Source organism: Microcaecilia unicolor, chromosome 11 (assembly GCF_901765095.1).
Source record: "Microcaecilia unicolor chromosome 11, aMicUni1.1, whole genome shotgun sequence".
NCBI classification, from domain to species: domain Eukaryota; kingdom Metazoa; phylum Chordata; class Amphibia; order Gymnophiona; family Siphonopidae; genus Microcaecilia; species Microcaecilia unicolor.
In genome coordinates this window covers 189,851,181-189,875,737 of record NC_044041.1, presented here as the reverse complement: position 1 = coordinate 189,875,737, position 24,557 = coordinate 189,851,181, and the positions used below count along the sequence as shown (strand labels likewise).

The following is a 24,557-nucleotide window of genomic DNA, read 5'->3' as shown; positions in this document are numbered from 1 at the left end:
GGATATCTCGCCCCCTTCACACTTCCGGCTAGAGGCTTCATAGAACGTTGGTGTTGCCTTTTATATAGAGAGATAGTAAAAAAGCCCCGTTTCTGATGCAAATGAAACGGGGGCTAGCAATGTTTTCTTCTGTGTGCATGTGGCAGTGTGTGTGTCCGTGCCCTCTGGCCTCTCTCTCCTCCCCCCTCTGAGTCCTTCACTGTTACAGAGCCAGCGATTTGATTTCGTGCTCTGCTGTTTTCCTTCACTGACTGTGTTACAGAGAGTAAAAAAGCCCCGTTTCTGATGCAAATGAAACGGGGGCTAGCAATGTTTTCTTCTGTGTGCATGTGGCAGTGTGTGTGTCCCTGCCCTCTGGCCTCTCTCCCCTCCCCCCTCTGAGTCCTTCACTGTTACAGAGCCAGCGATTTGATTTCCTGCTCTGCTGTTTTCCTTCACTGACTGTGTTACAGAGAGGGCGGGGCAGACACTCATAGGGAAACCGGATATCTCGCCCCCTTCACACTACGGCTGGAGGCTTCATAGAACGTTGGTGTTGCCTTTTATATAGAGAGATATTGTACCTGAATTTCAAATAATGCAGTAAGTGTCACTTGGAAGGGTGGGCTAACAGTTCCCAGATTATTATGACATTTTCTATATTGCCGCATGCAGTGTTTTCCTCTGCAAGTTCTTACCACAGGAACTGTCACAGGTTGCTTAGCCATTCCTCCATAGGTAACCATCGTCCCTGCAAACCTGTGGGGGAGTACGGAGCATCAAACAGTGATCAGTGCGTCCAAAGCTTCAGACTGAACCAGGCCTTACTTAACGCAATCTGAGAACATATCAGAGAGGCCAATGCTCAAAGCTACCAACAGCATAAACGTTTGGTTAACGCTGGGTGTGAATGCACATTATTGTGCACTGAATGCTCAGAGGGCTTGAGTGTGGGTGTTGAAATGTATTCAGATGGATATTAATGAGGTAAGTAAGTATTCCTAAATTATGGCCTCTAACGCTGAAAAGTTTTCGCTAGGTCAGTAGTAGCATTGAAGGTTCTGAGGAAAGGAATTTTTTTTTTTCAAGTCAGTTTTGTCTTCTTTCATAAGCAGGAGGCGGCTCCTGCAAGTTTTAGTCAAAATCTTTTGATTATTTATAGAAATAGCAGCACAATATTGCAGACAAGTAAATCAGCAGGGAGTTCGTACCATACCATGCACATAAGCACTGCCACGCTGGGAAAAGACCAAAGGTCCATCAAGCCCAGCACTCTGTCTCCGACAGCGGCCAATCCAGGCCCCAAGAACCTGGCAAAAAATCCAAAATTTAATAACTATCAATGGACTTTTCCTTCAGAAATCTGTCCAGACCCCCTTTAAACTCAGCAAGGCCAGCTGCCGTCACTACCTTCTCCGGCAATGAGTTCCAGAGTCTAACTACGGGCTGTGTCCCCTGGTTCTATTATTGTTAGAAAGTGTAAACAAACGCTTAACCAAATGGGCTGGGAAATAAATAAGAGATGTGTTGCAATCTGAGGGGAAGGCCTTGTTTCTTATAGCCTCCCACCCTCAGGTATCCAAGCCCTTCAGTGAACATATCCCAGGCAAATAACCCCCTAACCCCTCTCCCTTCCCCCCACCCACTAAATCCTGTAATACTCTCAACCTAAAGGAATATAGACTCATTCCCACTATGTCAGTGATCCCGCAAACTAAATATTATAAGTGTAATCTATTCACGATTGAACTCCTTACTCTCTGAGACAAGGACTGGATATATGTGTTCCAAATAGCAAGGAAACGATGTCTCCGCTTCCCATATCAAAGTTTGTAGCTGATTTGTCCCTCATTTTGGCAATGGAGTATCTGAATGCACCCACTGTTAGGGTTGCCTTACAAACAAATAAGTTATGGCCCTTACCTCTCATTCCCAAATCTCTCCCACAGTCCAGCACCAGAAAGAGTTCAGATAACTAATAAGCTCAGCCCAAAAATACTGGATTTTAGGATACGTCCAAAAAGCATGAACTAACATGCCTTCATTATCCCCACATGTAGGGAAGTCAACTAACTTGGCTTTAAAAAGCTCTCGCTTGAGAAAAATAAGTTCTTTGCAATATTCTATATTGGCACTCCTGAAAATTAGCACTATAAGCCACTGAGGGAATTCCTTTGATTAATTTCAAAAAATAAGTAAATCCAACTGATGATCCACTTGGTCCCAGGCTTGCTGCAATGATCCATAATCTTTCAAAATACCTAAAGCTTGGTAAGATTTGTGTAGCCAACCTATTGTTATCCATGTCTATATTGAAAAATTCCCCCAGTTTATTAACTATAAGATGGTGAAGATTGTCCCGATCCAACATTCGTATATAGTGCGCCAACTGTAAGTATGCAAACTGATCCCCCAGCCTTCTGGTAGGAACTGTTGAAGGTCTTCAAAGGGTCTTAGTGTGTCAACCTCCCTTAAAAAGTTTTCTATGAAGACAATGCCAGCTTACAAAGACCAGGAGCAAAGGCTGCATTGCCTCTAATGGGGAACTGGTTAGTAACTTCTGGACGTCCCCCCATGCTCTCACTAAAGTTCACCAAGACTCTCAGAGTGGCCACTCCAAGTTTTAAAGGCAGACAGGAAGTAACAAACGTGCATGTGTCCGAGCAAAACGAAAAGCACATACTGTTCTTCTGTACCTAAATATGAGCTTTGCAAAAATTCCATGGCCTAGAAACACTTGTGAAGCTCGTATTAAGGCACTGATATGTTCTAACACTTCCATTTTTTTTGGCTCAGCATGCACACAAGAACTGTGCTTAACACAAAAACCTTTCTGCGCACATATCTGGCAGATTTCTCCCCCCACTAGCCATGATTTCATAGCACATAAAATTTAAATATTTGCTTCAAGCATCACAGTGCTATTTTTTTTGTGATGCTGTTGTGTTGTGGGCCTATCTGCATGCAACTTTGAGCATTGGTCCCAGAGTTTGCTTTGTCAGGACATTCATGAATGTTTATCAGCAGTGTTATATAATAACTAAGTTAATGTAACTAGTTACTGTAACTAAGTAAACGTTCTGTCACTTTTACTTGTAAAGAAGTACAAGAAACATTGGTTACTTTTACCAATGCAATTTCACAATTTTTACTACTTACATCCGATGCTTGCATTAAAAAGAAAAAGCAAAAGCAAGACATAAAAGATGATTCCTTGGTAAACCAAATGAAACAGCAAAACAATGAAACAGGATTTTGCTATTGCAAACCTCGTCACACAAGGAAAAATTATGTTCTTACCTGATAATTTTCTTTCCTTTAATCATACCAGACCAGTCCAGACGGGTTGTGTCCATCTACCAGCGGAAGGAAACAGAGAAAATAGTGCCAAGTAAACTGCCCCTTAAGGGTATCGTGCAGCCTGGAATGTTCAGTATTTCGAATAGCCAAGCAATAGTGCTCTGAAGTCTACAAGAAAACACAGTTAATACCAAACAGGCAAACTCTTGGAGCCAATACGCAGAACCTCACTGTTCCTGCTTGGCCAAAGGCAACTGCAACCTCCCCTCACAGTAAAATAAGCGGGAGGGAAAGAACTCCATGATCCCAAGTAACAGGAGTCATACAGAACTGGCACAACAACAAGTGGCAGGAGATGAGGTAGGCAGTACTGTAGGACATCCCACCATATTGAAGAGTCGTGGAACAGCCAGGGATATCTAAAGGAAACAACACTCTGAAAGACTTTAGCCAGGGAGGGCATCTGGACTGGTCTGGTATGATTAAAGGAAAGAAAATTATCAGGTAAGAACGTAATTTTTCCTTCCTTGTCATCTATACCAGACCAGTCCAGACAAATGGGATGTAGCAAAGCAGTTTCCCAAAGATGGGGGGGGGGGGGGGGGGGGAAGAATTCAGAAGGTTGAAAAATCAACAAAGCTATACACACAGCAAAAAACTGATCAGCAGAAAAGGATCTGAATATCCAAACCACCAGGCTACCAAAATGGAACAGAGTTAGACGCTAGAAAAGGAACTGAAGCCGTAGGGTGTAAAACAAACGTTCTGAGTAAAAGAACAATTACATACCCCTGTCCCGAGAGTAGCAAAAGAAGCAGCAAGAGATACTCCTGCCAAAGGACCCCCCCCCCTTGGAAGGAAGGCACCAGTCTTATTCGAGGAACAAGGAGAAGAACTGTCTCTCCTAGATCAGGATCCACTTCTCCGAACACTGGAAGGACAAAAGACTAACTCTCCCAAACCTGCCGGTCTGCTTTGAGTCCAAGATGGTCGGATGAAGCGACCCTACTAGGAGTACACAACCCCAAACAGTGCGCCACACTTCATAAAAGAAAGGAAGCAAGGCCCAGGAACCACCCAGCCCCGTGCCTAGTGAGAGAATCAAATGCCACAGAACAAGAAGAGCCTCCAGTGCCGAGAGAACGAACTGGAGCACTAGTCTCTCCAGGAAAACCATGAAGAAAAGGGCAGCAGCATACCAGGGGTACAACCATAGAAAGAGAGTACTCCTCAACCAGCTCGCTCTGGACTTAGGGATGAAAGAACAGAGCCAAGAGAACAAAAGGAGATAAAAAGAAAGAGAGTCGAGAGCCACACTGTGGGGAAAAGACCCTCAAGGTCCAAGCAGCCACAAAAGAAGCAGAGATAAATTCAAACTCCAGCAATGGAGAAGCTTCTCGCCAGCCACCAAAAGGCTACGGCAAGAAAAGGTGCCACAGGCATGGTAGCTAACAGGAGACAAGACAGCGTTGTCTAGCAATCTAAACTGCGGTATGCCACAAATGCCGAGAAGTTACTGTATCCAGAAAAGAGCTGGGGTTGACCGACAAGATGAAACAGTGCCCAACAGGCAAAGGTGAAAATACGCTCCACAGAGACTGAACTGTGCTCAAGGGACAGAAACAAAGCTGTGCTCATCAGACAGAGTAGGATCTGTGCTCAACGAAAACAAACGGATTTGCACTCAAAGCACACAAACTGAGCCACACACCACGGGCAGAGAAAGAGTTGCACACCTCTGGCAAAGACAGAAATGCACTGAACGTTTACACCACAAGGTTGGTGGGGTGGTTGGTGCTCACCATTTACACTCATAAACATGTTACATGTACCCCCTGGGATGGGCACAAGGTTCAATCAGCAATACTCTTTTTTGAGACCCTTGCGCATGGCATGGAGCTGGTGGAGAAAGAAACAAAAGAGAAGTCCGAATGCCTCACCTTTCATGACTATGGTAGGTCTGAAAGGATTTCCAGCAGGTATGGGCAGGTCGGTTTTTCAGAAGTGGGCAATACAAGGCTGTAGTAACATAGGACATTTGTCACTTCAGGGAGCGGAGGAGCAGTTTATGACCTTCTCCCAAGTGCGGGACAGATGGCAGGTTCCGAACGCACATATGCTACAATACATGCAAATCAGACACTATTGGCAACAACAGCAGGGGATGCATGGGGATCAATGGAAATCGGGTCCGCTTGACAAGGTGTTGAGGGAGTTGCCTCGAGAGGGCAATAAGCTGTCAACCTGGTATAAAATACTAAAAATGTCCATCCCGGAAGGGAGGCTGTTTGGGTACATGGATAAGTGGAATAGGGAGCTGGGCACGCATTACTCCCAAGTACATATTAGGTCATTTTATAGGACTTTATATGACATGGTAAAATCTGCAGAGTGGCAAGACACTCAGTATAAACTGATTCATAGAGCATATATCACCAGAACGCAGGGAAAACTGATGCACCTATGTGAGAATGACACCTGCCAGAAATGTCACACAGGGACGGGTACATATGTACATACATTTCTAGAGTGTCCAAAATTGACCCTGTGGATCAAGGTATTTGACATAGTAAATACAGTCTTGCACCAGGAGGTGGAGTGGACCTACCCTGCTTTGTTGTTGGGAGATCAAGCGGGACTGATCAAGCAGGGCTTAACATTCCCTGAAAGAAGATTCCTGTATATGTCAGTGCTGGCAGTCAAAAACGTTATACTGCAGTCCTGGATACTTGAGGAATCGGCCCCATACTCCAGCTGGGTGACAAAAATTTCTGAATTGGCAAGGTTCGAGGGTAGAGGACAGGAGAGGTCAGCAAACCTTTATACCAAACAGTACGAAAATTTGTGGCACAGACTCCTAGAGGTGTTGGGATCATCGGAAAGCATTTCATCATCAGAGTGAGGAGGGAGGGGGGAGGGTTTGCTAGTAGGATTGTCTGTATGGGGGTGTGTAAGGTGTGGATTTGGTTGCATGAGAGATGGGGTAAAGTGGCCATGGAAGGGGGTGAATGCAAGAGGATGTTTTTTTTTACATATTAAAAAATTTGTCAATGTGATGGTAGCTGCATTTGAGATATTTGTATGGAGGAGGTTTAATAGACCATGATAGTATGCTTTGGAATGGTTTCTCCTTTGATGTACTGCATGGAACACTGTACGGTATTGTATTTTGGTAACGATGTAATCCATTGACTTTAATAAACAGAAAAAAAAAAAAGAAATGCACTGAACAAGTAGAGAAGAAGCTAAGAGCTAAGAGAAAGAGGATAAGCAGTGCCCTACTGAAAGAGCTGGATGTTATAGGTACCTGCAGAACTGAAGCTGCAGTAGCGATGGAACTGTCTATAAAACGCAGACAAGGAGCTGCGCTCCGGATGCCAGCAAGGAGCAGCACTCCACACGCCGACAAGGAGCTATGCTTCCTATGCAGACATGAAGCTGTGTAGCACCTGCAGTCACAGAGCTGTGCTCCACATACCACCCTAAAACTTTGCACAATTTGCAGAGAAGAATTGTGCTAAATACACAGAGATGGAACTACACTCAACAGGTGGAGGAGCTGTGCTCTGCATGCAAACAGGGAGCTGCATTCCACACGCAAAGAGAGAGAGAGCTGCATGCCACACACGGACAAGGAGCTGCATTCCACAGGCAGACAGAGCCGTGTTCTACACGCAGACACAGGACTGTGCCCCACACTGAGACCTGCAGAGAAAAAACTACACTCAAAATGTGACAGTGGAGCTGCGTTCAAGATGCAGAGATGAAAGGTTGCAGAATAAGCAGCGAAGGAACTTCACACAACATGCCATGATAGAGCTGTCCTCAACATACAGCGATGGAGCTAAAGCCAACCTGGAACTGTGCCCAACATACCGCGATGGAGCCGTGCTAAACATGGAATGGTGGAACTGCATGGAATGATGGCGCTGCGCTCGACATGCGGCGATGGAGCTGTGCCCAACAAGCAAAATGCATAGATGGAGCCCCGGGGAACAGCCAGAAAAGAAGGTGCTGCCAGGAGGCCAACAGGAAAGGATCACAACTTGTGGAAACACAGACCTGGCGCTGCACTCCCCTGGCCCAGAGGGACTAAAGCTACAAGAAGAGAAAGCCCCGTGCCCCAAGAGACACTCTCGGCCCCCAAGTGGTCTCTGAGCCACAATGACTGCCCTCCTAGGCAACCGATATGTAGCAGCAGTCAACGTATAGAAAGAACCCCCGCCAAGAGGGAGGTAAGCATCACAGTTCTGGAATCCTCAGACTATAGGACGCAAAATGCAGCCATAAGGCAGTGAGGAAGAAGCAACTCTTGCCAGGCCAGGAACAAAGAGGAAGCTGGCCAATAACACCAAACTAAGGAAAAACCAGCTAAGGGAGAGTCAAACTCCACACCTAGAACAGAGCCACTTCCCTGCAGAAAAGTAGAGAAAAGCGCAGAGCTAAGAGGCAATAATCCAGATGCACGGCAAAAGATCTGCTCAGCAGGAAAGAACTGCACCCCTTACCGAAAAAGGAAGGAGTGCCAAATGTGCCAGGAGAGAGGCGCCTGAAACTAGAAAAGGCAAAATCCGCCTGTGTCAGGCTAAACCTCCCGCCCAAAAGCAAAGGAAGCAAGGAAGAGCTGTGGCAAACTAATCCTAAAAAGGCACATTCCCATAAAGAGACAATGAACTGAGTCCAAGCAAAAGATTGGCAAGAATGTCGCTCCCGAGGGTACTCAGAAGAGGGATTTGAGCTAGCAGTTGCACACCAAGGACAACTTGGACCCCTGCCAGAAGGAAAGTATCCTCCAGACAAACCAGAGCAGACAGGAGGGATCCAAGGGGATGAGAGAACCAGAACCTCCCTAAGGAAGGGAGGAAAAACTGCTGCCAAAACAAGAATCAAATAGCAGGGGTGTCTCAAGCAAGTTGCCTGAAGCAGCAGAGACTGGGCGATCTGAAAAAGAACTGACCAACAGCCACGTAAGGCTGACAGGAATTAAAAAATAGCCCTGGACTAAAAAGACCGAGCCTGCAGCCAAACGGAGCCAGCGAGAGACTTCTCCCACTTTGGAAATGGCAGACTAAGACCTCCGAACCACAGAAGTTCCAGCAACAGGGCCGCCCTCTGAACCAGCCGCCGTCTAGGACCATGAAGAGGAGGAAAACAACTGAGTTTCGTGATCTAAACACGAGCTGTGCCCCACAAAAAAAATCAAAGCAACTGGTACGAGCTCGGAAGGGTCCAAGATCAGAATCGGACGCTGGCTAGCGAAATTCAAAGAAACTCCACAAGCAGCCCCCTAGAATACATTGCCAAAGGCGTGAAAATAAATCAGGTAACAGGCAAGAGAAAGAAGGAAAAACAAAGTTTTTTTTTGTTTTTTTTAACAACCTTCTTCACTAGTGACAGAAATAAATAAAGGCTTACCTCAGAAGCAGAAATTCAGGTATACCTACCACCACAGTTGGGCAGAGTTTATCTTGTTGGGCAGACTGGATGGACCGTACAGGTCTTTCTCTGCCGTCATCTACTATGTTACTATGTAAGAACCCCCACAGAGGAGACAAGTTACTCCATGCCACAATCAACCATCACCCTGCTATAAAGACAGCCAGGGGAGGGGAGGGAACCAGGGTCACTGGATATCACCCTAGCTGGCAGATGAGGAACTCAGGACCACTGAGTATCATCTAAAACTAGCCCCAAAATGGCTACCAGGACACCCCTGGCTCCACTGTCACCAGAAGAATCTGGGACAGGAGCTACCAGCCAGCAATCCAGAGCAGCTGCACAATCCATCCGCTAGGAGACAGAGAAAATACTGAACATTCCAGGCTGCACGATACCCTTAAGGGGCGGTTTACTTGGAACTATTTTCTCTGTCTCCTTCCGCTGGTAGATGGACACAACCCATTAGTCTGGACTGGTCTGGTATAGATGACAAGGAAAGAGTGGATCATCTCATCTTAAATTTTGCTGTTCATTGATTACAGCCTAAGAGAACAGTGGAGTTGCCTGGGTTTCTTGGTTACTGGTCTCCAGTCACACAGAACAGTGATGAGTTGGGTCACTTTGAAGTGGAGATGAATATGAAGCTGGTAGAAATTCTTGGTAAACAGACATACGTCCCTATTGCAAGATTAATGGTCATCCCATGGAAAATTTTACATTGGGGTTACTGTCCACCGGATTGATAGAGTCTTTAGAGAGGAAGTCTGCTTGTCTGGCCTTAAGACTGAAGGGTTTCCCCACACATTTGATGTTCTTGCACCAGTTCTCAAAGATATTCAAACTGAGTTTGCCATCAGATGAAAAATTGTTAGAACAACAACAGACAATGAGTCCAACTTTGTAAAAGCCTTCTTTGTAATTGGACAGCACGATGATGATGTTAGACAGCACTACTAATGCAGATGACAGTACAGTGATACCTCGGTTTTCGTCGATAATCCGTCCGAAAACAATCGGCGAAATCCGAAACCAACGAAAACCAAGGCAATGAGATTTGAAACTGAAAAACGCAAAATAAACACATTACACCAAATACTGTATACGCAGTAATCGCTTACATGTAATTGTAGTATTAGCACTGAGCAGGAAAACGCGTGGATCGCCCTTTGTTTTCGCAAAATTAGCAGCGAGGTCACGTGGGCACGCCGACGAAATCCGAGGCAACCGACGAAAACCGAGACAAATTTTCCGGGGAAAATAAAAACTGACAAAAACCGAAACCGGCGATAACCGAAGTCAACGAAAACCGAGGTATTACTGTATACTTTACTATAAGGAAGTCAGGTGTTTCATAGGTTCCCTTGACACCTGCAGACCCAGTCAGAAGACAATCAGTAGTATTGCAGCCCAGTGGCGTTCCTAGGGGGGCTGACACCCGGGGCGGATCGCCGATGTGCCCCGCCCCCCCGGTGCAGCGCAACGCCCCCTCCCCCAGCGAAAGAACCCCCCCGAGTGCACGCCGCGGGGGGGGGGGGGGTGCCGCGCGCCTTTTGGCTCTTTGTTTTCATGCTCCCTCTGCCCCGGAACAGGAAGTAACCTGTTCCGGGGCAGAGGGAGCATGAAAACGAAGAGCCAAAAGGCGTGCACCCGGTGCGGACTGCCCCCACTGCCCCCCTCTTGGTACGCTACTGTTGCAGCCTGGCCTGATTTGAAGGAACTTTCTAATCAGACTGAACAATCTATTTTCTCCTAGTGCAGTTGTTCACCACCCTTTTACCAGTGCTGGATTAATGACGCACAAGCGCACTTGCATGAGCGACAAGTCATTTTCAAAATGTACTTTTACTAAAAGCAAACTGGATTGAATTGCAGAGCAATAAAGTTATTGGGATAAAAACGTTAACAACAGTAGCATCCATTGTAGTTGCAGTACTTTTACTTTTTACTCAAAAAGTATTATATATATATTCTATTTTTTTTTAACATTTGTACCCCGTGCTTTCCCACTCATGACAGGCTCAATGCGGCTTACATGGGGCAATGGAGGGTTAAGTGACTTGCCCAGAGTCACAAGGAGCTGCCTGTGCCTGAAGTGGGAATCGAACTCAGTTCCTCAGGACCAAAGTCCACCACCCTAACCACTAGGCCACTCCTCCACTGTTGCTACTATTTGAGATTCTACATGGAATGTTGCTAGCAACATTCCATGTAGAAGTCGGCCCTTGCAGATCACCAATGTGGCCTGCGCAGCCTTCTACATGGAATGTTGCTAGTGTAATAGCAACATTCCATGTAGAATCTCCAATAGTAGCAACATTCCATGTAGAATCTCCAATAGTATCTATTTTATTTTTGTTACATTTGTACCCTGCGCTTTCCCACTCATGGCAGGCTCAATGCGGCTTACATGGGGCAATGGAGGGTTAAGTGACTTGCCCAGAGTCACAAGGAGCTGCCTGTGCCTGAAGTGGGAATCGAACTCAGTTCCTCAGTTCCCCAGGACCAAAGTCCAACACCCTAACCACTAGCCCACTCCTCCACTCTTAGGCAATAACCTAAGTAAATATAATACGTTCTTCACTTAAGTATTCAAATATACATTTAATTTTACATAACTACTTTGAAGAACACAGCGTATCAGCTTCCATTTACATCTTGTCAAACACTGGGCAAGGGCTCTTAAAAGCAGAGATAAGATGAGCAAACAAGCAGAAGGTTAAATTTTTAACCTGACTAGGTTTAGAAACCTTCAGCAACCTGACACAATCAATGGTACTAAGCCACGTAGACTACTGTAATGGAATTTATGCGGGATGCAAATAGCAAACCTTAAAGAAACTTCAAACCACTCAAAACACGGCAGCTAGGCTTATATTTGGAAAAACGTGATTTGAAAGCGCAAAACCGCTCCATGAAAAGCTACACTGGCTCCCAATCAAAGAACGCAATCAAAGAACGCATTGCTTTCAAAATCTGCACCCTGGTCCACAAAATCATCTACGGCGAAGCCCCGGGATACATGACAGATTTGATCGACTTACCAACCAGAAACACATCTGATTCAATACAAACATATCTAAATCTGCAGTACCCAAGCTGCAAAGGACTCAAATACAAATCAACTTACGCGTCCAGTTTTTCCTACATATGCACACAACTGTGGAACACATTACCTAAAGCCTTGAAAACGACATACAACCACCTAAACTTCCGGAAATCACTAAAAACTAATCTGTTTAAAAAGGCATACCCTACCGATCCAACTTAAATCACAGATCCCGGCAACACAACAAAACCAAATTATGTGACGGACATAACACAACTCTACAGTTGAACGACTCCCAAATGTGGCTGTGCCACATGAACTTTATCTTACCATAACATAACATAACTCTGTATTTGTTCACACTGGAGTCTGCAAACACCTCTCCGGTGTAAGCCACATTGAGCCTGCAATTAGGTGGGAAAATGTGGGATACAAATGTAACAAATAGCAAAATAACAAATAACATCGCCAGCAATCCAGATAATATAAATGTCTGAAGCAAATGACAACTATATTTATTTAAATTTTAAAAAGCCCTCCAAGGTAATCCTTATGAAGCAGATAAATACTGCAACCTTGTTATCTTGTCATTTAAAATACCGAAGAGATGATCTCTTAGAGATCACTTTTCAATCACACTGGAATGTATTTGATCTATTAGCAACTAGTTTCCAATGCGTTCTGAAAACACAAGTTATGAGCAGACAAATATTTAAGGCAGCAGTAAAATGTGTCTGTATCTTTTTTAATATGGCAAGTCCTTTTCATGACATTTTCAGGACAGGGGAAAAAGAAAGCAAAAAATACTTACTCCAGATGCCGCAGTATTTCTGTACTGCTTTTCCCTCCAACACAGTTAAGTGCTAAGCGAGGTCGGGGGACTCTCTAAGATGAGGACAAAAAGTCAATAATGATTTAACCAGGCAAGACAGGCTCCTGTCCTCTTTATCACGCAGATCGGCCCTAGAACAGATATTCAGCAGCCCTTAACCGGACAGTGCCACTGAATTCCGCAGGTTCGACTTAAAAGAGGCCCAGTTTAGATTTGGCGTTGAATTATTTACCTTCCCAAATCCGAGCCTGGTCTAAGGGCTAGATTTACTAGCTTGTGTTAATACATTAAACATCTGAGATCGGGTAGGTGTCCCTGAGCGGTCTAAGGGTTAAATTTACTACACAGCGAGGGGCTATAAGAAACAAGGCTCCTCACGAGGCAGTATATGAAAAGTCCGTGGCCTCTGGTTATTTGGTTTCATTTGTTTGATTGTTAACAATGTTGGTGTATACTGGGGGGAACCTAATACATAGATATTAGTGGGAAAGGGGGGGAGGGGGGAGGTTGGAGGGGAGAAGGGGAGAAAAGGAGGGGGTATATTGAGAAAATGGATGGCAGAAATAATCAAACAGTATCCAGTGAATGTATATCTTTCTGTTTGTACATATATAGAATTGGAGATGTATATCAATGTCATCAATAAAAATATTGAAACATAAAACTATGTTAATTTGCGCTCAACATTCATTATTAATAACTAGGTCCCGCTGACAATGGGGTTTCTGTTAAATAACGCACATTAATAAATCTAGCCCTATGTCTGTACCTGAGACAGCAGAGGGCGAGGTGACTTGCCCAAGGTCATAAGGCATCTTAGGAAAAAAAGCAGCAATTTGAGTTTGTTACTGTAAAAGAAGCCTAGAATATGACGACCGATACAAATTACAAGGTCCATCTAATCTGTCCACGTAGAGCATATGACCATGTCACTGTTCCTAATCTGCAATGCATTTGAGAGTTGCTGTGCTAGCAGTATACCTGAGAGGTACCTTAAATAAATCCTTCATCTCTGGCTTTCTCAGCATCTCTTCTGTGAGCACATGATCTGCACCCAGAGCCTTCAGCCTGCCCACAAGGTCCTGTAAATCGGGTCTGGATGGGGAAAGAAAGCAGTGGGTGGAGGGGAGAGAATTAATGAAAATCATCTTCTAAGTGCTAAACTCTCATCCTGCCTGCAGTTGAAGTTTTCTGCACTTTGCATTTTAGTTTTGTTCCCAAATTTCATAAACCACCTTTCAATAAAAGCAACAAAGCTCAGAACAAAAGAATATCCATCCTGGATCATACCAATGGTCCATCTAGCCCAGTATCCTGCTTCCAACAGTAGCCAATCCAGGTCACAAGTACCTGACAGAAATTCAAATAGTAGCAACATTCCATGATACCAACCCCAGGGCAAGCAGTGGCTTCCCCCATGTCCATCTCAATAACAGACTATGGACTTTCCCTCCAGCAACTTGTCCAAACCTTTTCTAAACCCAGATATGTTAACCACCGTTACCACATTTTCTGGCAGCAAGTTCCAGAGCTTAACTATTCTTTGCACGAAAAAATATTTCCTATTTGTTTTTTTACATTTGTACCCCGCGCTTTCCCACTCATGGCAGGCTCAATGCGGCTTACATGGGGCAATGGAGGGTTAAGTGACTTGCCCAGAGTCACAAGCAGCTGCCTGTGCCTGAAGTGGGCATCGAACTCAGTTCCTCAGTTCCCCAGGACCAAAGTCCACCACCCTAACCACTAGGCCACTCCTCCACTGTTGCTACTATTTGAGATTCTACATGGAACATTCCATGTAGAAGTCGGCCCTTGCAGATCACCAATGTGGCCGCGCAGGCTTCTGCTTCTGTGAGTCTGACGTCCTGCACGTACGTGCAGGACGTCAGACTCACAGAAACAGAAGCCTGCGCAGCCTTCTACATGGAATGTTGCTAGTGGAATAGCAACATTCCAGGTAGAATCTCCAATAGTAGCAACATTCCATGTAGAATCTCCAATAGTATCTATTTTATTTTTGTTACATTTGTACCCTGCGCTTTCTCACTCATGGCAGGCTCAATGCGGCTTACATGGGGCAATGGAGGGTTAAGTGACTTGCCCAGAGTCACAAGGAGCTGCCTGTGCCTGAAGTGGGAATTGAACCCAGTTCCTCAGTTCCCCAGGACCAAAGTCCACCACCCTAACCACTAGGCCACTCCTCCACAAACCAGTTCATAAAAAGGTAAATATAAAAAACAAAAACAGAAATGTATTGCATTTGTATCCCACATTCCCCCACCTATTTGCAGGCTCAATGTGACTTACATAGAAACCTATTACTATAAGGTTCAGTAAACCAAGTAATAAAAATACCATAAATATGTTTGCCCTGGCATTAATTAGGTGTGACTTTATAAAATTACCTATATTTAATCTGCTGTAAAGAACTCTGGTTTAGGGCATGCTATAAAAAAGCTGAAGTAGGAACATTTGAGGGATTTTGTTTTCTTTAAGTTCAGCTATGGCTTTAACTTACTGCATCTCCCTTCCAACACGACTTACTTATTATGTACAACCATTTATATTCTGCACAATCTAATCACAATCAGTAACACAGCACACCATAAAAACATTAAAAATATAAAAACTAGATATGATAAAAGTCTATAAAATACTGAGTGGAGTGCAAATGGTAGACGTGAATTGCTTGTTTACTCTTTCCAAAAGTGCAAGGACTTGGAGGCATGCAATGAAGCTACTAAGTAATATATTTAGAGAAAATATTTCTTCACTCAATGTGTAATTAAATTCTGGAATATGTTGCCAGAGAATATGGCCTGGATTCAAAACAAGATACTGGGCTTGATGGACCTTCGGTCTGTCCCAGTATGGCAACCCTTACGTTCAATTAGCTTAGCAGGGTTTAAGAAAGGTTTGGATAATTTCCTAAAAGAAAAGTCCATAAACTATTATTAAGATGGACTTGGGAAAATTCACTGTTTATTTCCAGGATAAGTAGTATAAAATCTGTTTTACTCTTTTAGTATATTGCCAGGTACTTGTGACTTGGATTGGCCACTGATGAAAACAGGATACTGGGCTTGATGGACCTTTGGTCTGTCCCAGTATGGCAAGGCTTACAGAAACATGACGGCCGATAAGGGCCGTGGCCCATACAGTCTGCCCGTCCTTATGTAGCTAAACCAGCTCCATTGGTTCTAGCACATGGGAATTTACACTATTATTCATCCAATTCTGGCGTAAGATACACTGCTGGATTTGGACCTAAGTTACCACCTATGGGTGAGGGTGGGTGGTTGGGATGAACACTTCATTAAATAAACTTTTGTGGTTATTTCTCTTAACATAAACGGGGCAGTAAGCTTCAATCTGTTCAGAACTCTGCCGCACGTCTTATATTCCGCCAGAACTATTATACTCATATCACCCCTCTCCTCAGGTCACTTCACTGGCTTCCAATCAGATACCGCATTCAGTTCAAGCTCCTCCTTCTTACCTACAAATGCACTCAGTCTGCTGCCCCTCACTACCTTTCTACCCTCATCTCCCCTTACGTTCCCGCCCGTAACCTCCGTTCACAGGATAAATCCCTCCTCTCAGTACCCTTCTCCACCACCGCCAACTCCAGGCTCCGCTCATTCTGCCTCGCCTCACCCTATGCTTGGAACAACCTTCCTGAGCCCTTACGCCAAGCCCCCTCCCTACCCATATTCAAGTCTTTGCTGAAAGCCCACCTCTTCAGTGCTGCTTTCGGCACCTAACTCTTACCTTTCAGGAAATCCAGACTGCCCAATATGACGGCCCCTATCGGACTGACTGTTCACTTGTCCTTTAGATTGTAAGCTCTTTGAGCAGGGATTGTCTTTCTATGTTAAATTGTACAGCGCTGCGTAACCCTAGCAGCGCTTTAGAAATGTTAAGTAGTAGTAGTAAGCTACTGTTACCTTTTTTTGGATTGTGTATTTTGATTGTGACATCTTGCACTTACCAATTGTTTAAAAAAAAAAAAAAATTATGACCCCCCCCCCCCCCGCACACACACACACACAATTAATCACTGCCCTCCTAGGAACTGCCAACAAAAAGACTGAACTTTCACCCCTAACCTGGGCTAAGACTGCAACCTAGAAGAGCAAGTGGCAAGCGCAGGATTCCACCCCACAAGAGAGGACCATGAAGTCACATGGTATGGAGTGATCAGGAGCCTGGAGTGACAAGAGGCACCTGCAGTGCTATTTAGCATTATCAATATTGCACAACCAGGAACAGTACCACCACTGATGCTTACGTGACTCCTTCCCAGAAAACCCTTTACTGCTTCAGTGGTCATTGCCTAGTAAAGCACGTCATGATCAATGAATAAATCAAGAAAGACTAACATCAAAGGTTTAGTGACTTGTTCCAGGTGCAATAAGAGGTACAGAATTTGAATCCATGCACTCAGCTCTGTGTTCCAACCACTAAGGTCCATCAGAAGAGCTGAAATATGTTGTTCTGCTGTGAGGTTGAATAGATTATTTTTTTTTGCACTTGTTAACCGGACCAGAACCAAAGGAAAGCCGATCACGGCACTATTTGAAACGCTTAAGGAGACAATAATGTTATTTACTTAGGAAGAAGGCACCAGGCTCACCTGTCTCTGACCACGTTGATAGTTTTGAATCCCAGGGCTGCCGCTAATTGAATCACTGCTTGTCCCACTCCACTGTTTGCTGCGTTCTGAATAACGGAATCCCCTATGGAGTGAGAGAAAGAGGGCACCAGAATTAGCAATATCTGAATGCCAATACAAGCTGTGCATCACAGGGAAAAGTTCCTTCAACTGCTGCCACCACTTTGAATTGTTAATTATCTCACAAAATACCAGCAGGAAGAAATCACCACAGGGGAAAGTTCTTTTGGTTACTGCCAGTCTATTACGGTATGGAATTCCTCTTTGTAGGCTGAATGTACCTACTACTAGTAATCATTTCTATAGCGCTACTAGATGTACACAGCACTGTACACAATATATGCAGGTACTTTCTCTGTACCTAGAGGGCTCACAATCTAAGTTTTTGTACCTGGGGTAATGGAGCTGAAGTTGGAATTGAACCCAGGTCGCCAGGATCAAAGCCCACTGCCCCCTACACACAAGGAAGTGGGGGAGGGGAAATAATCCCCTCCATAGACATATCCATCCAGTCTGCCCAACACTTGGCACGCGCCAACTGGTCAACACACGTGTAGCGCATGAGCCTTTACCGCTAGATCAATGAGTGGCGTTAAGGGCTCAGGCTGGTTTTGGGTGCGCGCTGGTTTCATTTTTACTGCAGGCCCTTTTCCCGTCCAATTAAAAAAAAAGCCCTTTTTTGTAGATGCGGTAAAAACTGGCCCGGCGTGCGCCTACACTACTGCAGGCCACTTCTTACCGCGGCTTAGTAAAAGGACTCTCAATTGCGTCTGATTGAACATGGAGTGGAGGAGTGGCCTAGTGGTTAGAGCACCGGTCTTGAAATCCAGAGGTGGCCGGTTCAAATCCTGCTGCTGCTCCTTGTGATCTTGGGCAAGTCACTTAACCCTCCATTGCCTCAGGTACAAACTTAGATTGTGAGCCCTCCTGGGACAGAGAAATATCCAGAGTACCTGAATGTAACTCACCTTGAGCTACTACTGAAAAAGGTGTGAGCAAAATCTAAGTAAATGATTACTCTCTTACATTAGAACACATTATTGTATATTACCATATACTGTACCTGGCTTCAGTGTCTCAAAGTCACGCAGCATTCTGTAAGCTGTGCAAGGGTTAACGCTTAGTGTGGCAGCACACAGTAACGGGATCTCTCGAGGGATTTTGACTACAGTTTTCTCACTAACCACAGCTTCTGTTCGCCATGTTCCTGCAGCAACAATAAGGGATATATCATTTAGAGTAATTGTTTTAAATTAAGCTGGATGGTTTTCTAGAAGAAAACATTATCAGGTACTTAGGGCTACTTTTAGAAAGCGACACTACTGATTAGCATGCGCTGACAGGCAGATGGTCAAAAGCCCTGCGCTGTTCCAAACAGCGCTCTAAAATAGCGCTGGAAACAGCGCGGGGCGCTATTAGACCTATGATCAGAGATAATGCATGCAAATTTAAGCAGTGCAATTATCTCTGATGATGGGGTAGAAGTGCGGGAGAATTGTGCCTGAGCATGCGCTCAGCACAATCCTCCCGCACTTGTTTGACAGGTCTGGGCTGGAGACCAATGAAAAGAGAAGGACGCCCATCTTTAAATCGGAAGATGGACGTCCTCAACTGCCCTGTTGCAGGGATGGCCAAATTTCAAGGGGGTGTCAGAGGTATAGCGATGGGGCCCGTTGAGGATGTCCAAATTTTGGACGTTTCTGCAATGGGCAGTTAAGGACATCCGAAATTGGATGTTTCTATGAGAAAGACGTCTTTCTCATAGAAACATTCAATTTTGGACATCCTTAACTGCCCATTGCCGAAACGTCCAAAATTTGGACGTCCTCAACTGCCCCGTCACAGAAACATTCAAATTTTGGACGTCCTCAACTGCCCTCGCTGGCAGGTTTGCTGTAGGGGGGAATGGAGGCCTGTCAGCAAGCAAATGTATGCTGGACAGGGCTCACCATTCCTCCCCAATAATCTACAAACCCTAACGCCAGCTCGGAGCTGGCGTATGGTTTGTCGCAGCCAGCGACCCAATCTTTGGCGCGCTGGACGCTGATCATTGGGGATGAATGCGTTAAGCGCTGTTTAGCATGCATTTGCAAGCTATTTGCGCTGAGTCCTGTTTAGCATGCATTTGCATGCTACTTGCGCTAAGAGCCCTCGAGCGCGTTGTTTCACGCGCTCGAGGGCTCTGATCATGGGGCGGTAGCAAACGTCGGCGCTAACAGCCTCTAGCACCGGTGTTTGCTTTTGATCATCTGCCTGTGACTGTGAAGCCCATGGGAACTGAATGGGTTTCTCTGCAGTCACAGCGCTGCTTTGTAAAAGAAGGCCTTAGCTTCGACAAAATCTCAACTGATAGGTGCTGGTCAAAAGGATTAGCACAGTATCATTACCATGGGGTCAGCAAAGCCGGGGTGGGGGGGGGGGGGGGGCACAGTCATCCAAAATGATCCCACTACTCAGAATTGCCCAATTATGAAGATATTCAATCACCAGCATCCCAAGTATAGGAAGAATCCAGAGACATCTATGCTGGTCATGAGATGTTATGTGATTAAGCAGAGAAGGATGGTGAGAGACAGTGCAGACCGTGTTGGGTTTTTTAAAATTGTGTTTTTATTGGAATCCGCCTAGTTAATAAGTGGGCTATAAATGGAAAAATAAATTTTTAAAAATTATTTTTTTTGCATAATTTTGATGCTAATTTTTTATTGTTCTGAGCAAGAAACTGTATTGTATGTTAATCTGTCAATTCAAGAGAAAAAAACAAAACACTATCCGAAAGCATAATGCTGGTTGGCGTATCTGGGTTTAAAAAAGGCTTGGACAAGTTCCTGGAGGAAAAGTCCACAGTCTGTTATTGAGATGGATATGGGGGAAGCCACTGCTTGTTCCTGGAATCAATAGCATGGAATCTTGTTATTCTTTTGGGTTCTGTCAGGTACTTGTAACCGGGATTGGCCACTGTTGGAAGCAGGATACTGAGCTAGATGGACCATTGGTCTGACCCAGTATGGTTGTTATGTCCTTATGCAACACTTTTGAAACAGGTGTGCAACCATGAGCCTCTCTTAAATGGATTTGTCTGTTGCAGAGTTCAAAAGAAAGAGAGAGAACAATGATATGCTATTAATAGAAGAGGAACCAGAAGAAAAAAATATTTGGAAATGTACTTAATTACTGCATAATGGGTCTCTCCCCACTTACCAAAACTCGCACCAGCTGGTATTACCCAATCACCAGGCTTTAAGGAGGTCACATGACTGCCAACCTCCAACACTTCTCCAACCCCTTCATTGCCACCCACCGCTGGTAGGTCAGGCAGGATGGCGTACGTACCTGAAAACACAAAATCCACAAAACTTTCTCAGCTTCTTTACATTTTTTAAAAGGGATTTTCTTTTTCTTGCTCCCCCCCCCCCCCCCCCCCCCGTTTAAAATGGTTCGGAAAAAAAAACCCTCAAAAACAAATCCCAACAGGGACATCATTATAAGGTTTGACACATGCTTTGCATAATTGCTCATTTAGATGGCATGCAGCTATTAATCAAGAGAAATTCTGAACCAGCTCTCCTTTAGAGGAATGAAAATTAGGTTGTTATTTTATAAGCCGAAACAAAAAAAAAAAAAAAAAAAAGAGGCAAATTAGCATAAAGCTGAGAAGTCAAGGTTACCTTGCACCATATTGATGTCAGATGGATTGATGGGAGCTGCTAACATCTTAACACGCACTCCGGAGTTTCCCAGGTCCGCTGGCTCCAGGCTTTTGAGCCTATCACCCCCCACCCACCCCAAAATCACACATTTAGAATGAGCTAGAACTGGAGGAATTGCATACAATAGCTGTCTGTCCCTAAGAAAACTAGTTTGCACTGACTGGTAAGGCATCTCCGTTGTTTCTTAGAAAAATAAATTAACGCAACCAGAATAAACTATGAAGGGATCTGGCCCACTCCTTGGCATTGTCCTCCAACCAGGGCCAGTTTACAGATGCCTTGACCCTACATACATTCTGCATGCCCCCACCAATCTTATTACCTTCAACCTTTATGGGAGCCCTCTAACCTTGGGCCCACGGTGACCACCCCATTCACCCATCCCTCTTAATCCATCGCTGCCTCCAGTAAAACATATATTAACAGTATGATTGTATAAGCTTTGATTCACTCCTAGGCTGGTCAGCACCTTTTAAAACAACGCAGCTAAGACTATGATATTAGGAGGATATAATTACCCTGAATAGAAGAATAGGATGTTAACTTGAGCTGTTTTTAATCACAGGTCACATTTTATGCAATGAGACCTAGTTACTAACAACTGGGGTTAAAAGTAAAATAAAACATTTGTGGTAGCCCATGTTAGTAATTATGCCCCTAAACCTTCACTCAACAAGTAATTAAACTCTGGAATTTGTTGCCAGAGAATGTGGTAAAGGCAGTTAGCTTAGCAGGGTTTCAAAAAGGTCTGGGCGACTTTCTAAAGCAAAGTCCATAGACCATTATTAAATAGACTTGGGGAAAATCCACTGCTTATTTCTAAAATAAGCAGCATAAAATGTATTTAATTTTTTCAGGATCTTGCCAGGTATTTGTGACCTGGATTGGCCACTGTTGGAAACAGGATGCTGGGCTTGATGGACCTTTGGTCTGTCCCAGTGTGGCAATACTTATGTAACCCTCCTTATTCTCTGCTCCTGAGTACCAACAAGAAACAGCTGATAGAGCTTGGGCATGACTTCGGCACAACGTAGCTCACCTCTGACCTCCTTTACCCCTGCCAGTACATTCCTGGCAGAACCGAGGCAACCCATACTGTTTTCACACTGGGAATAAATATTCACCAGTGAATAGGATAAGCCCCGCCAAAGTTCCTTGGAATGTGAATCACTACACCATCCGGATTTACTGCTCTACACCAGGTAGTATTACATGCCCAACAGGACTGCAGCAGTCCTTCAAAACCCAGTGGAACAAATGCATGATCCCCCCTACAGAGAAGCAAAATGACAGTTGAGACTGAAAAGGTCAGTTTATATATAAAGCTCATGGCAGCCTCCCCACCACCACCCCATGTGTTTCACACCCACCACTGACCCTGTGTACATTTGTTGGAGACATTTTATTACTTAATCTCTTTGTGGCTAAACTCAAATGCAGGGTCAGAGCCACAGGTGGAAGATGGTCCTTTCTTGGTCTTTCGTCCGAGAGACAACATATCTAATACGAAGGGGTTAAACTCAATATTGTTTGCTTCCTGCCCAACAGGACTAGAATACATTTTAGAAAACTTGGGTGCCAATCAAAATATTTTTAGGATCCAGGGAAATAGTTCCCCTTTCTATTCATTTGTCTTTATTATTTTACCTTGCTGTGCCTGAGACCCCATGCACTCCCCTCCCTCCCGCCAGCCACTCCCATCCAGCAGGCTTCTCTCTTCCTTTCCACTCAACCTCCTTTTACTCTGCTTTCCTAACAGTGTGGATGCTAAGTGTCAGACTACAATCACCTTAGCACAAGGGCACAGCAGTCCATCAAAATGTTATTAGCAGCATATGATGGTATGACAAATATATACCATGAGGACTGGGTTTGGGAACCCTTACATTAAAAATCATGAAACTAAGTCTTAGAAATAAATGAATACACAAAAGAATAACCTGCATTTCTAAAGCACTTTATCTTGACTCTCCCCAGGCTTTAACTTTAAATGTGCACAGTATTTATTGGAAAATCCTCCCTAAACCTGTTTGCACCTGTCGATTTTATAAGCAGAAGTGGAACAATGAAGTGGCATCAAGCTGTAATTATTCTCCTCAAGCAACCAACGCTATTTGGATGATGGATTTTACACTACAAAATATAGTCAACCCTACATTTATCAGCTTGAAAGTAAAGTAAAATTTGTCCATTTATGGCTTCAGAAAAGCACTTGGTTTCCCTTTGGATCAGCAAAAGCTGCTGGAGATTTTTGATACAATGGCACCGAAGCAGCCGTGACATAGTCAGGCTTCCTTAAGTCTTGTGTTCAGGAATTTGCATTATCAGCCTTATTTTCGAAAGTGTTGGGCGCCCATATTTCGACCCAAATCGGGAGATGGGCGTCCATCTCGCAAAGGCGTCCAAATCGGTATAATCGAACGTCGATTTTGGGCGTCTTCAACTGCAATCTGTCGCGGAAACCGGCAAAGTTGATGGGGGCGTGTCGAAGGTGGGACTGGGGCGTGTTTATCGGTCGAGGAGAGATGGGCGCCTTCGGCCGATAATAGAAAAAAGAAAGGTGTTTTTAGCATGAATTTGGGTTGGTTTTTTTTTTACAAACAAGTCCCAAAAAAGTGCCCTAAATGACCAGATGACCACTGGAGGGAATCGGGGATGAGCACCCCTGACTCCCCCAGTGGTCACTAACCCCCTCCCACCAAAAAAAAAAGAACTTTAAAAACTTTTTTTCCCAGCCTGTATGCCAGCCTCAAATGTCATACCCAGCTCCATCACAGCAGTATGCAGGTCCCTGGAGCAGTTGTTAGTGGGTGCAGTGGACTTCACCCAGGTGGACCCAGGCCCATCTCCCCCCCCCCCCCCCCCACCTGTTACACTTGTGGTGGTAAATGGGAGCCCTCCAAACCGCCCGCAAAACACACTGTACCCACATCTAGGTGCCCCCCTTCAGCCGTAAGTGCTATGGTAATGGTGTAGAGTTGTGGGCAGTGGGTTTTTTGGGGGATCTGAGGGGCTCAGCACCCAAGGGATGGGAGCTATGGACTTGGGATGTATTTAATTTTTTTTTTTTAAATTGTAACAAGTGCCCCATAGGTGTCCTGGCATGTGAGGGGGACCAGTGCACTACGAATCCTAGCCCCTCCCACGACCCAATGCCTTGGGTTTGTTCGTTTTTGAGCTGGGCGCCTTCGGTTCCCATTATCGCTGAAAAACGAAACCGCCCAGCTCAAATCCACACAAATCCGATGCATTTGCCGGGCATAAACCGTATTATCAAAAAAAAAAGATGGGCGCCCATTTTTTTTTCGAAAATACAGTCTCTCCCGCCCCTTCACGTACCCGTTCTCGGACATAGACGCCCATGGAGATGGGCGTTTGCGTTCGATTATGCCCCTCTATGTCAACAAAAACAGCAGTCAACAGATTCAAGGAAAACTACATGCCCAAAGTTCAGGAATGCCCATAATACTTCCACAGCTCAACAGTATGGTACAGATTTCAGCAAACTGTGAGCTACGTGGTTCTCTAAGAAGGTTCTTTACTACCACTAGGAACATTCATCTGACACCAGCAGAG

General features: G+C 44.7%; 1 protein-coding gene across 2 annotated transcripts in view; it reads right to left on the bottom strand.

The window, feature by feature from the left end:
* The window catches only part of LOC115480632 (enoyl-[acyl-carrier-protein] reductase, mitochondrial-like), a 47,820-nt gene that overhangs the window by 19,813 nt on the left and 3,450 nt on the right, over nucleotides 1-24,557 (bottom strand). For both annotated transcript variants that reach the window (XM_030219451.1, XM_030219452.1), the window contains exons 2-8: nucleotides 20,940-21,037; nucleotides 20,473-20,604; nucleotides 18,335-18,478; nucleotides 17,233-17,335; nucleotides 13,589-13,691; nucleotides 12,576-12,649; nucleotides 678-738 (exon numbers count right to left, since the gene is read on the bottom strand). In XM_030219451.1, coding sequence (XP_030075311.1) covers nucleotides 678-738; nucleotides 12,576-12,649; nucleotides 13,589-13,691; nucleotides 17,233-17,335; nucleotides 18,335-18,478; nucleotides 20,473-20,604; nucleotides 20,940-20,985 — 663 coding nt within the window. In that variant the 5' untranslated portion in view covers nucleotides 20,986-21,037. The remainder of the gene's footprint in view (nucleotides 1-677; nucleotides 739-12,575; nucleotides 12,650-13,588; nucleotides 13,692-17,232; nucleotides 17,336-18,334; nucleotides 18,479-20,472; nucleotides 20,605-20,939; nucleotides 21,038-24,557) is intronic.